This window comes from Anoplopoma fimbria, chromosome 16 (genome assembly GCF_027596085.1).
Source record: "Anoplopoma fimbria isolate UVic2021 breed Golden Eagle Sablefish chromosome 16, Afim_UVic_2022, whole genome shotgun sequence".
In the NCBI taxonomy this organism is placed as follows: domain Eukaryota; kingdom Metazoa; phylum Chordata; class Actinopteri; order Perciformes; family Anoplopomatidae; genus Anoplopoma; species Anoplopoma fimbria.
This window is the reverse complement of record NC_072464.1, coordinates 20,380,248-20,398,506: the sequence shown is the minus strand read 5'-3', so window position 1 is coordinate 20,398,506 and position 18,259 is coordinate 20,380,248. Positions and strand designations below refer to the sequence as shown.

At 38.0% G+C, this 18,259-nt stretch overlaps 1 protein-coding gene across 1 annotated transcript; it reads right to left on the bottom strand.

The window, feature by feature from the left end:
• Positions 1 to 12,431: 12,431 nt before the first annotated feature.
• Positions 12,432 to 18,102, bottom strand: nyx (nyctalopin). The gene is made up of 5 exons (XM_054616007.1): positions 18,052 to 18,102; positions 17,723 to 17,787; positions 15,540 to 15,826; positions 14,377 to 14,681; positions 12,432 to 13,260 (listed from the first exon to the last, which is right to left on the bottom strand). The coding sequence occupies exons 2-5, from the start codon at positions 17,742 to 17,744 to the stop codon at positions 12,432 to 12,434; spliced, it is 1,443 nt and encodes a 480-aa protein (XP_054471982.1). The 5' UTR covers positions 17,745 to 17,787; positions 18,052 to 18,102.
• Positions 18,103 to 18,259: the final 157 nt, after the last annotated feature.

Below are 18,259 nucleotides of genomic sequence, written 5' to 3'. Positions count from 1 at the left end.
TTAAACTCTGCTTGGTTACCATGACTACCTAACCCAATTAAACAGAGAGCCGGTTTTTCATTTAAACTCAAAGATAAATTATAAGACTACTATTCTTGCTGAGCTATACAAGCCCCAGAGGTTGGAAAGAAGAAAATGCTCTAATAATCTGAAATTCTGCAATAAAAAACTTTTAATTAAAAGTTACAATTCTCGAATTCCATTTCCCGATATGTGAATATTTGCTGCTTTTCTTAAAAAAATCAGTCCCACACAGTACACTGGAGGCCTTTACAAAGTCCAGGCTGTCATAGTATTTCAGGTGAACTCAGCTGACTTCTCAGTGCGGCATTTTGTGATTTCAATCAATCCAAGTGAGTGATTAGAATGAATGTTGGCAGCCTGAACGCTGTGATTTACTGTTGCGTAATCCCGTAGCATTAACATCTGAAAAAAGAGACGCAGTTACCTGAGGACAGCTGTGTTTGTTTGGATTTTTAAGTGTAGATTTTATTCTCAAATTGTCAAAAAAGTCATAGTATAGTAGGTCATAAAAATGTCATAGTGTGTCATATAAATTTCATAAAAAGTCATAGTATAGTATGACATATAGATGTAATAAAAAATATATAGTATAGTATGTCGTAAAAATGTCAGAATACTTTATGTCATAAAAAAGACAGTATAGTATGTCATACAAATTTTATAAAAGGTGAAAGTATAGTGTAAAATAAAATGCCATAGCATATTATGTCATAAAAAAGTCATAGTACAGTATGTGATTAAAAAGTCATAGTATGTCATACAAATGTCATAAAAAAGTCATAGTATCGTATGTCATAAAAGTATCATAGTATGTCAGAAATGTCAAAAACAAATCATAGTACAGTATGTATAAGAAAAAGTCATAGTATAGTATGTCATATATTTAATAAAAAAAGACATAGTATAGTATGTAAAAAAAAGGCATAATATAGTATGTCATACAAATTTTAAAAAAAGACAGTATAGTATGTCATATATTTAATAAAAAAGACATAGTATAGTATGTCATATATTTAATAAAAAAGACATAGTATAGTATGTAAAAAAAGGCATAATATAGTATGTGATAAAAGAAAGTCATAGTATATATGTTAGATTTAGTATATAAAAAAAAAAGTCAAAATATAGTATAGTATGTCATACATATATTAAAAAAAAGACATAGTATAGTATGTAAATTTAATAAAAAAGTCAAAATATAGTATGTCATACAAATTTTAAAAAAAGACATAGTATAGTATGTCATATATTTAATAAAAAAGACATAGTATAGTATGTCATATATTTAATAAAAAAGACATAGTATAGTATGTCATAGATTTAATAAAAAAGACAGTATAGTATGTCAAAAAAAAAAAGGCATAATATAGTATGTGATAAAAAAAAGACATAGTATAGTATGTCATAGATTTAATAAAAAAGACATAGTATAGTATGTAAAAAAAAAAGGCATAATATAGTATGTCATACAAATTTTAAAAAAAGACATAGTATAGTATGTCATAGATTTAATAAAAAAGACATAGTATAGTATGTCATATATTTAATAAAAACACATTACAGTGTATAGTATAAGTTCACCATAATATAAAAAAGTATGTATGTCAAAAAATCACATAAAAGTATGTGATAAAAAAAGACATAGTATAGTATGTCGTAAAAATGTCATAGTATAGTATGTCATAAAAAAGACATAATTTGTCATACAAATTTCATTAAAAAGTCATAGTATGTCATAGAGATGTCAAAAACAATCATATTACAGTATGTATAAGAAAAAGTCATAGTATAGTATGTCATACAATTTTTAAAAAAAAAGACATAGTATAGTACCGTATTTTCCGCACTATAAGGCGCACTTAAAAGCCTTTAATTTTCTCAAAAAACGACAGTGCGCCTTATAATCCGGAGCGCTTTATATATGGATTAATTCTGGTTGTGCTTACTGACCTCGAAGCGGTTTTGTGTGGTACACGGCGCTCTGTCAACATGTTTTAGTAACTTAGTAAACTACAAAGCCGCACCGCAGCAGCATCACGGCCACCGTAGTCAGGAGCGTCGCAGAGTAATACACACTGTGCTTCACCATCACATTACAGTGTGTGTGGATAAGGTTCACCATCACATTACAGTGTGTGTGGATAAGGTTCACCATCATATTACAGTGTGTGTGTAAGGTTCACCATCACATTACAGTGTGTGTGTATAAGGTTCACCATACATTACAGTGTGTGTGTGTGGTTCACCATCACATCACATTACAGTGTGTGTGTGATAAGGTTCACCATCACATTACAGTGTGTGTGTGTCACATTACAGTGTGTGTGGATAAGGTTCACCATCATATTACAGTGTGTGTGTATAAGGTTCACCATCACATTACAGTGTGTGTGTATAAGGTTCACCATCACATTACAGTGTGTGTGTGTATAAGGTTCACCATCACATTACAGTGTGTGTGTGTATAAGGTTCACCATCACATTACAGTGTGTGTGTATAAGCTTCACCATAATATTACAGTGTGTGTGTATAAGGTTCACCATCAACAGTGTGTCACCATCACATTACAGTGTGTGTGTTCACCATCACATTATAAGGTTCACCATCACATTACAGTGTGTGTGTATAAGGTTCACCATCACATTACAGTGTGTGTGGATAAGGTTCACCATCACATTACAGTGTGTGTGTGTATAAGGTTCACCATCACATTACAGTGTGTGTGTATAAGCTTCACCATAATATTACAGTGTGTGTGTATAAGGTTCACCATCACATTACAGTGTGTGTGTATAAGGTTCACCATCACATTACAGTGTGTGTGTGTGTTCACCATCACATTACAGTGTGTGTGTATAAGGTTCACCATCACATTACAGTGTGTGTGTATAAGGTTCACCATCACATTACAGTGTGTGTGGATAAGGTTCACCATCACATTACAGTGTGTGTGTATAAGGTTCACCATCACATTACAGTGTGTGTGGATAAGGTTCACCATCACATTACAGTGTGTGTGTGTGTATAAGGTTCACCATCACATTACAGTGTGTGTGTGTGTATACCATATTACAGGTTCACCATCACATTACAGTGTGTGTGTATAAGGTTCACCATCACATTACAGTGTGTGTGTATAAGGTTCACCATCACATTACAGTGTGTGTGTATAAGGTTCACCATCACATTACAGTGTGTGTGTATAAGGTTCACCATCACATTACAGTGTGTGTGTATAAGGTTCACCATCACATTACAGTGTGTGTGTATAAGGTTCACCATCACATTACAGTGTGTGTGTGTGTGGATAAGGTTCACCATCATATTACAGTGTGTGTGTATAAGGTTCACCATCACATTACAGTGTGTGTGTATAAGGTTCACCATCACATTACAGTGTGTGTGGATAAGGTTCACCATCACATTACAGTGTGTGTGTATAAGGTTCACCATCACATTACAGTGTGTGTGTGTGTATAAGGTTCACCATCACATTACAGTGTGTGTGTGTGTATAAGGTTCACCATCACATTACAGTGTGTGTGTATAAGTGTATACAGTGTGTGTGTATAAGTTCACCATCATCACATTACAGTGTGTGTGTGTAAGGTTCACCATCACATTACAGTGTGTGTGTATAAGGTTCACCATCACATTACAGTGTGTGTGTGTGTATAAGGTTCACCATCACATTACAGTGTGTGTGTATAAGGTTCACCATCACATTACAGTGTGTGTGGATAAGGTTCACCATCACATTACAGTGTGTGTGTATAAGGTTCACCATCACATTACAGTGTGTGTGTATAAGGTTCACCATCACATTACAGTGTGTGTGTATAAGGTTCACCATCACATTACAGTGTGTGTGTGTATAAGGTTCACCATCACATTACAGTGTGTGTGTATAAGGTTCACCATCACATTACAGTGTGTGTGTATAAGGTTCACCATCACATTACAGTGTGTGTGTATAAGGTTCACCATCACATTACAGTGTGTGTGTAAGTTCACCATCACATTACAGTGTGTGTGGATAAGGTTCACCATCACATTACAGTGTGTGTGTGTGTATAAGGTTCACCATCACATTACAGTGTGTGTGTGGATAAGGTTCACCATCACATTACAGTGTGTGTTCACCATCACATTACAGTGTGTGTGTATAAGGTTCACCATCACATTACAGTGTGTGTGTGTATAAGGTTCACCATCACATTACAGTGTGTGTGTATAAGGTTCATAAGTGTTCACCATCACATTACAGTGTGTGTGTATAAGGTTCACCATCACATTACAGTGTGTGTGTATAAGGTTCACCATCACATTACAGTGTGTGTGTATAAGGTTCACCATCACATTACAGTGTGTGTGTATAAGGTTCACCATCACATTACAGTGTGTGTGTATAAGGTTCACCATCACATTACAGTGTGTGTGTATAAGCTTCACCATCACATTACAGTGTGTGTGTGTGTATAAGCTTCACCATAATATTACAGTGTGTGTGTATAAGGTTCACCATCACATTACAGTGTGTGTGTGTGTATAAGGTTCACCATCACATTACAGTGTGTGTGTATAAGGTTCACCATCACATTACAGTGTGTGTGTATATTACAGTGTCACCATCACATTACAGTGTGTGTGTGTATAAGGTTCACCATCACATTACAGTGTGTGTGTGTGTGTGTGTAAGGTTCACCATCACATTACAGTGTGTGTGTGTGTAAGGTTCACCATCACATTACAGTGTGTGTGTGTTCACCATCACATTACAGTGTGTGTGTATAAGGTTCACCATCACATTACAGTGTGTGTGTATAACATTACAGTGTGTGTGTATACACCATCACATTACAGTGTGTGTGTGTGTATAAGGTTCACCATCACATTACAGTGTGTGTGTATAAGGTTCACCATCACATTACAGTGTGTGTGTGTATAAGGTTCACCATCACATTACAGTGTGTGTATAAGGTTCACCATCACATTACAGTGTGTGTGTGTGTGTGTGTATAAGGTTCACCATCACATTACAGTGTGTGTGTATAAGGTTCACCATCACATTACAGTGTGTGTGTATAAGGTTCACCATCACATTACAGTGTGTGTGTATAAGGTTCACCATCACATTACAGTGTGTGTGTATAAGGTTCACCATCACATTACAGTGTGTGTGTATAAGGTTCACCATCACATTACAGTGTGTGTGTATAAGGTTCACCATCACATTACAGTGTGTGTGTATAAGGTTCACCATCACATTACAGTGTGTGTGTATAAGGTTCACCATCACATTACAGTGTGTGTGTGGATAAGGTTCACCATCACATTACAGTGTGTGTGTGGATAAGGTTCACCATCACATTACAGTGTGTGTGTCACCATCACATTACAGTGTGTGTGTATAAGGTTCACCATCACATTACAGTGTGTGTGTGTGTATAAGGTTCACCATCACATTACAGTGTGTGTGTATAAGGTTCACCATCACATTACAGTGTGTGTGTGGATAAGGTTCACCATCACATTACAGTGTGTGTGGATAAGGTTCACCATCACATTACAGTGTGTGTGTGTGTGTGTGTGTGTAAGGTTCACCATCACATTACAGTGTGTGTGTATAAGGTTCACCATCACATTACAGTGTGTGTGGATAAGGTTCACCATCACATTACAGTGTGTGTGTATAAGGTTCACCATCACATTACAGTGTGTGTGTATGTATAAGGTTCACCATCACATTACAGTGTGTGTGTATAAGGTTCACCATCACATTACAGTGTGTGTGTATAAGGTTCACCATCACATTACAGTGTGTGTGTATAAGGTTCACCATCACATTACAGTGTGTGTGTGTATAAGGTTCACCATCACATTACAGTGTGTGTGTATAAGGTTCACCATCACATTACAGTGTGTGTGTATAAGGTTCACCATCACATTACAGTGTGTGTGTATAAGGTTCACCATCACATTACAGTGTGTGTGTATAAGGTTCACCATCACATTACAGTGTGTGTGTATAAGGTTCACCATCACATTACAGTGTGTGTGTATAAGGTTCACCATCACATTACAGTGTGTGTGTATAAGGTTCACCATCACATTACAGTGTGTGTGTATAAGGTTCACCATCACATTACAGTGTGTGTGTGTGTGTAAGGTTCACCATCACATTACAGTGTGTGTGTATAAGGTTCACCATCACATTACAGTGTGTGTGTATAAGGTTCACCATCACATTACAGTGTGTGTGTATAAGGTTCACCATCACATTACAGTGTGTGTGGATAAGGTTCACCATCACATTACAGTGTGTGTGTATAAGGTTCACCATCACATTACAGTGTGTGTGTATAAGGTTCACCATCACATTACAGTGTGTGTGGATAAGGTTCACCATCACATTACAGTGTGTGTGTATAAGGTTCACCATCACATTACAGTGTGTGTGTATAAGGTTCACCATCACATTACAGTGTGTGTGTGTGTGTGTATAAGGTTCACCATCACATTACAGTGTGTGTGTATAAGGTTCACCATCACATTACAGTGTGTGTGTGTGTATAAGGTTCACCATCACATTACAGTGTGTGTGTATAAGGTTCACCATCACATTACAGTGTGTGTGGATAAGGTTCACCATCACATTACAGTGTGTGTGTATAAGGTTCACCATCACATTACAGTGTGTGTGTATAAGGTTCACCATCACATTACAGTGTGTGTGTATAAGGTTCACCATCACATTACAGTGTGTGTGGATAAGGTTCACCATCACATTACAGTGTGTGTGTATAAGGTTCACCATCACATTACAGTGTGTGTGTATAAGGTTCACCATCACATTACAGTGTGTGTGTGTATAAGGTTCACCATCACATTACAGTGTGTGTGTATAAGGTTCACCATCACATTACAGTGTGTGTGTATAAGGTTCACCATCACATTACAGTGTGTGTGTATAAGGTTCACCATCACATTACAGTGTGTGTGTATAAGGTTCACCATCACATTACAGTGTGTGTGTATAAGGTTCACCAGGTTCACCATCACATTACAGTGTGTGTGTGTGTGTGTATAAGGTTCACCATCACATTACAGTGTGTGTGTATAAGGTTCACCATCACATTACAGTGTGTGTGTATAAGGTTCACCATCACATTACAGTGTGTGTGGATAAGGTTCACCATCACATTACAGTGTGTGTGTGTGTGTAAGCTTCACCATCACATTACAGTGTGTGTGTGGATAAGATAAGTGTGTCACCATCACATTACAGTGTGTGTGTATAAGGTTCACCATCACATTACAGTGTGTGTGGATAAGGTTCACCATCACATTACAGTGTGTGTGTGTGTGTATAAGGTTCACCATCACATTACAGTGTGTGTGTATAAGGTTCATAATTACAGTGTTACAGTGTGTGTGTAAGGTTCACCATCACATTACAGTGTGTGTGGATAAGGTTCACCATCACATTACAGTGTGTGTGGATAAGGTTCACCATCACATTACAGTGTGTGTGTGATAAGGTTCACCATCACATTACAGTGTGTGTGGATAAGGTCACCATCACATTACAGTGTGTGTGTATAAGGTTCACCATCACATTACAGTGTGTGTGTATAAGGTTCACCATCACATTACAGTGTGTGTGGATAAGGTTCACCATCACATTACAGTGTGTGTGTGTATAAGGTTCACCATCACATTACAGTGTGTGTGTGTATAAGGTTCACCATCACATTACAGTGTGTGTGTGTGTAAGGTTCACCATCACATTACAGTGTGTGTGTATAAGGTTCACCATCACATTACAGTGTGTGTGTGTAAGGTTCACCATCACATAAGTGTTCATAAGGTTCACCATCACATTACAGTGTGTGTGTATAAGGTTCACCATCATATTACAGTGTGTGTGTATAAGGTTCACCATCACATTACAGTGTGTGTGTATAAGGTTCACCATCACATTACAGTGTGTGTGTATAAGGTTCACCATCACATTACAGTGTGTGTGTATAAGGTTCACCATCACATTACAGTGTGTGTGTATAAGGTTCACCATCACATTACAGTGTGTGTGTATAAGGTTCACCATCACATTACAGTGTGTGTGTGTGTGTAAGGTTCACCATCACATTACAGTGTGTGTGGATAAGGTTCACCATCACATTACAGTGTGTGTGGATAAGGTTCACCATCACATTACAGTGTGTGTGGATAAGGTTCACCATCACATTACAGTGTGTGTGTGTATAAGGTTCACCATCACATTACAGTGTGTGTGGATAAGGTTCACCATCACATTACAGTGTGTGTGTGTATAAGGTTCACCATCACATTACAGTGTGTGTGGATAAGGTTCACCATCACATTACAGTGTGTGTGTGATAAGGTTCACCATCACATTACAGTGTGTGTGTGATAAGGTTCACCATCACATTACAGTGTGTGTGTATAAGGTTCACCATCACATTACAGTGTGTGTGTGTATAAGGTTCACCATCACATTACAGTGTGTGTGGATAAGGTTCACCATCACATTATAAGGTTCACCATCACATTACAGTGTGTGTGTATAAGGTTCACCATCACATTACAGTGTGTGTGTATAAGGTTCACCATCACATTACAGTGTGTGTGGATAAGGTTCACCATCACATTACAGTGTGTGTGGATAAGGTTCACCATAATATTACAGTGTGTGTGGATAAGGTTCACCATCACATTACAGTGTGTGTGGATAAGGACCCAACATGGCTCCTGTCAAGAGACACGCTGACGACGCGGACTTCAAACTCAAGGCTGTCAGTCACGCAGGAGAACATGGGAATAGAGCAGCTGCGAGAGAATTCAACATTAATGAATCAATGGTACGGAAGTGGAGGAGGTTTGACTGACTGACTGTTTTGTTTCGCTTAATGCGCCTTATAGTCCGGTGCGCCTTATATATGAAAAAAGATAGAAAATAGACCATTCATTGACAGTGCGCCTTATAATCCAGTGCGCCCTATAGTGCGGAAAATACGGTATGTCATATATTTAATAAAAAAGTCATAGTATCGTATGTCATAAAAGTATCATAGTATGTCAGAAATGTCAAAAACAAATCATAGTACAGTATGTATAAGAAAAAGTCATAGTATAGTATGTCATATATTTAATAAAAAAGACAGTATAGTATGTAAAAAAAAAAAGGCATAATATAGTATGTCATACAAATTTTAAAAAAAGACATAGTATAGTATGTCATATATTTAATAAAAAAGACATAGTATAGTATGTCATAAAAAGTCAAAATATAGTATGTCATAAAAAGCATAATATAGTATGTGATAAAAAAATGTCATAGTATAGTATGTCATAAAATTTAATAAAAAAGACATAATATAGTTGTCATATATTTAATAAAAAAGACAAATTTAGTAAAAAAAAGTCATAGTATCGTATGTCATAAAAGTATCATAGTATGTCATAGAGATGTCAAAAACAATCATATTACAGTATGTATAAGAAAAAGTCATAGTATAGTATGTCATAGATTTAATAAAAAAGACATAGTATAGTATGTCATATATTTAATAAAAAAAGTCATAGTATAGTATGCCATATATTTAATAAAAAAGACATAGTATAGTATGTCATATATTTAATAAAAAAGACATATTTAATAAAAATGTCATAAAAACATAGTATAGTATGTCATATATTTAATAAAAAAGACATAGTATAGTATGTCATAAAAGTAGCATAGTATGTCATAGAAATGTCAAAAATAAATCATAGTACAGTATGTATAAGAAAAAGTCATAGTATAGTATGTAAAAAAAGGCATAATATAGTATGTGATAAAAAAAGTCATAGTATAGTATGTTTATTACACCGGTCATAGAAACCACATGTGATCACAATCTAAAGATGGCGGCCACTGTAACTTCAACGGTTCAACAGTGACGGTTGAATTTATTACGTAGCATTGACCTTTCCGGTACGAAGTGACGTAGCTACACAGTCCTGAGGAAACAACTTCAGTGTCAAAGCAAACAAACATTAACAGTTAGAAACACAACGTTCATTGTTGTTTATTAACTTCAGTAAAGACAAACAGAGCAGAAAAATAGTGATTCTCATACTAAAAGACGACGGTTGATCTCCACCATTTTGAGAGTAAATATCTAACGTTAGTCCTAAAGAATACGGACTCAACGGTTGGAACTGGCAGTACCGTTTACAACCACGACAGGCAGTTAACTAGTTTGGATAATAAGAGAGCCCTGTCTTCTGTCCACACTGTCTCACATATAGTGTCTGTATTTATATTCATAATAGGCTAATGTAGTGCTTATACATGCACTTTATATTTGGGTGCCTGCTGCACTTGTTCATATTGTATATATCTTTATTGTTTTATATTATTTATTACCACTACACATATGCACATTACTCTGCACTTTAACCTCCTGTTAGATGCTAAACTGAATTTTATTGTTTCAGTATTTGTACTCTGTGCAATGACAATAAAGTTGAATCTCATCTTAAATCTAATCTTATCTTAAATAGGGTTTCACATCACCTGTCAGTTAGTTACACATTTAGGTCACCTCAGACCGACATTATCCTTCTAGGAGAATTCCTCATCTTGAATTCAAAAGTCCCATTGTTTCCAATTAATTCCCCAGGAAGGGGATGATATATTTCACCGTACATTCTTAAAAAGGTACAATGAAAGTACAATGTACTTTAGTGACAGTTAAAAGGAAACAGAGAGACAGTACTCAACTAATTATTCTCTATTTAAGTAAGTTCAAAAGCAGGTGAAATGAAAATGCAAACATTTGAAATTTGTCTGCAGGACAGACAAGCATACAAGTCCACAAATATGGAGAAAAGAAATTCAAGAATAAATTAATATTAACTTGGGTTTACATACAGATGTTTCAGTTCATTTGAACATCTTTAAGCGGTACTTTTGAGAAAATGATCATAACAATTTATATATCACTTATAGAGCATCATAACAAACATAAATTAAATACCATAGCTGTCTCAGATCATTATTTCTATTTTTTTAAATTTAATATTTCCTTATAATTAGTACAAATTAAGTGTCGCTTTCCAAGAAACTTCCTAGGATTTTTTGTAGGAAAATGAAAAGTGTTACGATATTTTCCTACAATACAGCGGCACTGAGAACATTATAGTCCCGGTCTAATCCCACATTAAAGGGCCAACAGGCCAGTTGTGCAGATTAACTCGCGTTCACCGCTGAAATGGGTCCATTCCTCGGCCGAGGATGAAAGGAGTCACTGAGCAGGCATGTCAAAAGTTCAACAGCATTTTTATTTATTTTATTATTTAAAAAAATATATCGTGTGACACAGCGTTTGTTTTGAAACACCAATGAACCGGATCACTGACTGTCCAAACCAAACTACTAACATTCACCAGGGTTCAAAATAAACAGCATTCTTTATCATTTCAGCTACAGAGAACACATCAGTATGTATGTATATATATATATAAAAAAATGAGCAGAATGTAGAATATGTGGCAAATTCAGAACAGTTAATTTGTTTTAAATTAAATACACCTAATAGCTTTTCTTATCCCACATGTAACTAACATGCTTTGACACTTTTTCCGTCCCGCATCCACAACCTGACATATGGAGATCACACCCACCACACCCCCCCGTACATAGCGAGGTCACGTCCATAAGGAGAAAGAAACAGTCCATGCATAGGAGGCCGTAACATACGAGAGCAGCGACGACACTGAGCCGCATGCATTAAGAAGATTAATGCATTTATGGAAAAAGCTGCATGAACATAGACGAGCAGAGAGGACATCTGTTTAGGAGATAACTACAGGAGCTCTTATCTTCTTTAACTTTACACATTGATGTGAATGAAAATACAAAAAAAAGAAAACACTCGTAACAGACTATGCAATGCTACAAATATCACATAATATTAATTAAAATTGAGCGTTATGCAACAGAAGGTGGAGGATCACATATACATTTTTCATCACTTTGCCGCAGTAATCCACAGTTTGAAATCAACACCCTCGGCCTCTCTGAATCCCGTACAGCTTTGGGTGTAGCTGCTTTCATGGACCAGGACGACAGATATGCATCAGATATGTAATCTATAAATATCATAGATTATTGTAGCTCATGCAAAGCTAAATCCCAACATGTCAACGTCAGTCTTCCCTCTGAAGATAGCTGGTAATATTCAGTTTACCATGCATGCATTTCAACAGAAAAAGAATCTCCCAATCCCATGTTTGGCAGTGCAGATCCTACAAATCCTCTGTGCTTTCATGGATAAATGAAAACATCTTTTATCTCATTGGCAATTTGAAAAGCTACTCCTTTTTTCCACCGTTCTCATGTGCAAGAAAGACAGTAATTCATATCCGACCGGCCAAACAAATCAAAGACGAGCCATACTGCAATGAAGCAGAGAATCGATTGGCTTGCTTGGGCCCGTTGACCTCTGACCCCTGCAGAGAGCAGCCCGTCCTCTGGATCCATCAGGGTCCCGTTGCGAAGGCTCTCCGTGCCGTTCCCCATCTCCTCTCTGATCTCCTGCTGGAGCATTTTGGAAATGAGGCTGTTGAAGCGGTTCTCCGTGGTGGCGGCGATCTCCGACGGGGCCGTGGTCAGGTTCAGCTCTCCGGGGTCCACGCACGTGCCGTTCACCTTGGCGAAGACCACCTCGCCGAGATCCAGACCCGCCACGGAGGAAGGTGAGGCACAGGGGATGTCCCGCACCAGCTTGTAGTTCTCCATCCACTCCTTCAGCCACTCCAGGGAGCAGTCGCACTCCCACGGGTTCCTGAAGAGGAAGAGGCGGCCCAGGAAGAAGACGGGCTGGAAAACGGGGAAGGGGAGGATGGTGAGGTTGTTGCTGTTCAGGTGGAGCGTCATCAGGCTGGTCAGGTTCTCAAACGTGCCCTCCTCGATGTTTAGCAGCTGGTTCCTGTCCAGGTACAGGACCTCCAGCTCCACCAGGTCGCCGAACCAGGTCCTGGACACGTTGGTCAACAGGTTCCCCCCGAGGTTGAGCATCTTGAGGCGGATGAGGCCCTTGAAGGCGTGCTGGGGCAGATTGGACAGAAGGTTGTCGTTGAGGTAGAAGTTCTCCAGCCGCAGAAGGTCCTGGAAGGATCCATCATGGATCACGTTGATGCGGTTCTCCTGGAGGTTCAGGTACCTGATATAAGAGGAAGACAGAGATGTTAGAAAGACCAAACAAGGGACTTTGGGCTGATTTTTCACAGTAGGCCGTTCATAGAACGAGTAAATCAGGTACTTCCAAGTTTCAGCATATCTTCAACTAGAGAGATGTAAAACTGTCAGACTACAGTGACCCCCTAAGGCCAAAATACAGGAAAAAGTAAAATCACAAATATGGAATGCTTAACAAAACACAGAAATCCTGCATAAACAAAAACCCACGCAAAAATAGTAAATTACTTGTGACTTCTTAACCCAGCCTAAAGCCCATTTGTTCCTCCTAAAGATTTAAATGTTTAAAAACAGATTAGGAATATAAAGTTTCACTTCTAAAACAGCTGGACACTGTAGTTTTTACCAAATATTACTTGAACAGTAGCAAATAGAACATTTGCTTTTTATTAATACACATTTTTTGTGCTATTTAGTGAAGAGTTTATAGAATGGAAGGAGACCATTGCAATAGAGGACAAAACAATAACTACATTTCTTACCAAATGCACATTTAGAGTTGTAGTTTACATCTTTTTTTTATTGAAGATTTAACTGAAAGAGGATTTTTTTTGTCCTTTCAAGTGTTGAACACGCTTCAACTGCCAGTCACCTAACAATGTCTTTGCAGAAACAGAGAGAGACTCTACAATGTAGGGAGTATTTCCCCAGTTGTTGTATAAATCTACTATTACTGTTCTATTCTGTAGTATTATAGTACAAGTATATCTTCCAGCCACCAGTGACGAGACTGTACAATGTGACATAGTTAGTCATTTAGAAAGATTTCTTGATTTAACAGGATTTGCATGTGGAAATTCTTGTGTTCTTTGACTTGACATTTGCCTAATGTAGTTTTTACCTTCTTAAAAGTCACTAATAATAAGGTGTGCAATCATGGGAGTTCATATTTTTTTTAAAAATCGTCTTTCTTCTACATTTTATGAGCCGTCGACTGATAGAAATGTCCAGATATAAAGTGATGGTGGCATCATATTCCTGGATCAGGGCTTAGGGTAATCGCTTAGTTTTAAATTTGACTAATAAGTAGATTATTGTTGAGTTATCTCATCACACCAGCTTCTTCCACCCTGTGACTCACTTGAGACCACCCAGGCCCAGCAGGGAGTTGTAGGCCACCGCCTCGATCTTGCACCTCTCCAGGTAGATGTGCGTGAGGTTCTCCATGCCTCTGAAGGCTCCGGGGATCCTCCTGAAGTGGTTCTCGAAGCAGAGCACCTCCTTCAGCGCCGCTTGCTCCAGGAAGATGCGGTCGGGGATGTTGAAGAGGTTGCAGTTGGATATGTCCAGGCGCACCAGCTTCTTCAGCCCCGTGAATGTCCGAGTGTGAAGGTAACTGAAGTAGTCGTTGTTCGCCATTTTCAGCTCCACTAAGTTGGCGAGGCCCTGCAGGAGGCGAGTTGGGTGTTAAATATGCAGATTTTAATATGTAGTTACATGAGGTGCTGTTAAGTTTACAAGACCCCCAACTAAAGACATCTTCAGCCAAAGCTACAAATCAATAAAACAAAATACTTCTCTGCAAAAGAGGTTTTTACAGGATAAAACAAAACATTTTAACATGAATTTCTGTGGAAATATGGGCAAAGGTGTTTTTTAAAAAAAGGATTTCTTTTAGAGGAAGTGTAACCAACTTAATCCTATAACTGTCTAATCATAGAGATAATTTTGGTTTGATTAAGTCAGGTTTGCAGATGAAAAGACACATTTGCAGCTCAAAGCTCTGAATAAAAATTGTAATTTTGTGATGGTTTGAGTGCCATTATTTTAATCCCATTCACCTCCGTTGTTTTTGAGTTAGTGGCAAATTTCTCAAAAACTAGGCAAATAAAACAAAAACAATCCACAATTCTGGGTTTCACAGGGTGTAAGTAAACACAGATCTGTTTGTTTTGTGGTTTGGATCAACCAAACCTTAAATATTGCAAGATTTTTAAGTTTTTTTGCTGTTCTTTCTAGAGAAAAATCTAGAGAATAGGACAGCCTTGACAGATAATGTGTACTCTTTGCTCTCTGCTGGAGGTAAATGTAATTAATTCATTATAGAGCCAACCACAAAAGGAATGTCAGCTTTGTCCTTCACACAATGAAATACCTGCATGTCAGAGACTACTACACACTGACCCAGACAACACCTTCCTTGTCATTGTTCAGAACAATTTCCTGGAAACCTGTTATTAATAATCTCTGCTTCTCTTTAAAAAAAAAAAAAAAGAAAAGCATCAAGAGGAAACCTCAGCAGACCTTGAAGGCTCCAGGGGTGATGAAGGAGATGTTGTTGTGGTCCAGAGAGAGAGACTTCAGTGAGGGCAGAGTGCCGAACGCCCTCTCCGACAGGAACTTGAGTCTGTTCTTGTCCAGGTTGATGGCTGACGCCTCGCAGGGGAACTCTTTGGGCAGCTCAGCGATGCTGGAGCGGTCGCAGAGAACGCTGCAGCTCTTCTCCTGTGTGCAGGAGCAGGACGGAGGACACGCCCGCACACAAGCCCAGCGGGCCAGCACCGCCTGAGGCAGCAGGCACAGCACAGAGACTGGAAAAACACAGAGGGAGTGTTCAAACACCAAAGGCAACAGTCGGTCCTGAATACTATGCTGCAAAGAATGTATTTACTCAAAAAATTCAGGTGTGTGTGCTTGAATCAAACAAAACAGGATTCTGGTAATAACGTGAAAATCTACTGATACATACTCCAATTAGACATCTAAAGATAGTACAGTTTACATCCACAGTACTGCAATCCATATCCAGAATTATTTGATTACTCTTATTACAGTTTTAAGGATGAATACTACCAAATTTAATGGACTCTGTTGGCGTATCAGGATAAAAATGTATAGAAAAATGACTCCGCAAGGACTGCAGACTTTATGTACATCCATTAAACTGAGGCAAGGGATTTGAGATCAGTGGTTCCCAAACTTATTTCTGTCTTTTAAGCTGAGAGAATGTCACCCCTCATCTCAACTCATGAATCGACTGCATTTTTATCAGAGGAGCAAGATTGAATTGATAGAAATATTGATTTTTTTAGTTTTTAAATTTGCTATTTTTGGTCATCCTGCTCTGTAGTAAAGGGAATAGTACCACGTTTTGGGAAATACAATTATGCTCTCATGTCTGCACTCTCATGTCTCATGTCTGCACAGTAAATATGAAGCTACAGACAGCAGCTAAACTTAGCTTAGCATAAAGACTGGAAATGGGCCTAGTTTTGTCTAAAGGTCACACAAACCACCTACAAGCACCTCTGCCGCTCAACTCAAAACTAACCATTCATATCTTAATGTTTCATCTCAGCAGAAACCAAATTGTATAAACCACAAGATGTGGTTTAACAGAGGGGTTATAATGAGAGCTTGTCACAGGAACAGACGAATAACAATTGCTGGAGTTTTTACGCACACATGAAAACCAGCCTCTCTTGATACACTGATAGAGAACTGGAAGAAAGTTCATATATTTGATTTAGCTGAAGTCAACTCAATAAGCAGCACCAGTCTTTCTTTTCTCTCCAGTTACAGCTTCACATATTTTTTTGCAGGATTTTCTCTGTATTGTTTTAAAAAATATTCAAATTTATAGACCTTTTTTTTTCCATAGCAGACCTTTTTGACTCACAGCTGGTGTTAGTAGTGATACCTGTGCTAGAAAAGTCAAAATGAGGTGTGAAAAAGGGTTAAATCTGGATTGTGTGAAATGAATGAAAGCTCTAGAACAGCTTCTTAAATTATCTTGTTTTTATGTCAAATTGTTTAACTTTACTTTTACTCAACCGTTCTGCCCGCTGCCTAGTAGATCAATACAAATTATAAATAAAGATTTGACCCCCTCAGGCCAGATTTTGCCAGTTGTTTTATTGTCTTTATGTATTGGTTTTATAGGCGCCTCAGGTTCAAGTCACAGCACAAACCTTTCTTTACTCCATTCGCTCAAAAGAAGCTGCAAAAATCTACAAAACTCGTCAGAATCAGTATATTTAATTTAATATTTAAATCACGCTGAATGGTGGGTTGAGCTGCTGAACGGTCTCTTTGCGAGCTGCCGGTGAAATGATGATGTGATTAAGACCGAACAGCTTACATCAGAGATTAGCCCCACAACAATAGGCATTGTCTGTGGCTGGGATTTCACCTCCATCCAGTTCACCTCAGCTCATGTTCGGCGCTGCCTTTTTTATTCTGATCAATCATTCAACCAATCCTTGTAGATGAAATGTGTTTAATGGAGGCAAAACAGCATTTCTGGATGGCTCATTGGAAGAAATATTCTTTTTTCTTTTTTACCTGAGCCGTCATTAATAATTATTACATTAGGATTGACAGTGTGAGGCTTCTTTCACCAAACCACTATAAGCTGTGAGACCAGTTTTACAGCTGAAGAGGAGAGAGAAAAAAAACAGTAGAGGAGTAAAGGGATAGAAACTGACCAGTGAAAGTGATGACAGTCATTACTGTAGCCTCTCATCTGGGACATGCCAGGATTAACGGAGGTCTGAAATGGTACAAAAACAGCACAGCAGCACTTAATGATGAACTGTTGTGAATTATATAAATATATGTCCCAAAGCCAGTCGCTGAAAGTCCGTAGGTAATTTAAAGGACACAGTTTTAGCTCAAATCGCCTCTTTAACTTTAACTGGTGACATCAATTACAATCCTATAAAAATATCCGTGGAAGCTAATTCACAGAATATCACAACTGTAAACCAACCAAATGCCAGAAAAGTAAATACTTGCAGAAATGGAAGCGACATACCTGTAGATCTTTCCAGACAGTTGCATCCATGTGTGTTGAAGGACCCGGTCCAGATGTTCCTGCATGTATCCATCCTGCCCGTCCCATATGAGTCCACACTGTGCACCATCAACCGCATAACTGAGGCTTCAGACTGACACTGCTCTCCAGCAAGAGTGTGTGCGGTTGTGAATGTACACTTCATCCTCCCCCCTTCACCACACACACA

Excerpts from the sequence above, each read along its gene's own strand:
- nyx (XM_054616007.1), bottom strand. The coding sequence starts at position 17,744 with ATGACTGTCATCACTTTCACTG. Across the intron at positions 14,682-15,539 it reads TCACCCCTGGAGCCTTCAAG|GGCCTCGCCAACTTAGTGGA; the intron begins GTCTGCTGAGGT and ends CGCCTCCTGCAG. Across the intron at positions 13,261-14,376 it reads CTGGGCCTGGGTGGTCTCAA|GTACCTGAACCTCCAGGAGA; the intron begins GTGAGTCACAGG and ends CTCTTATATCAG.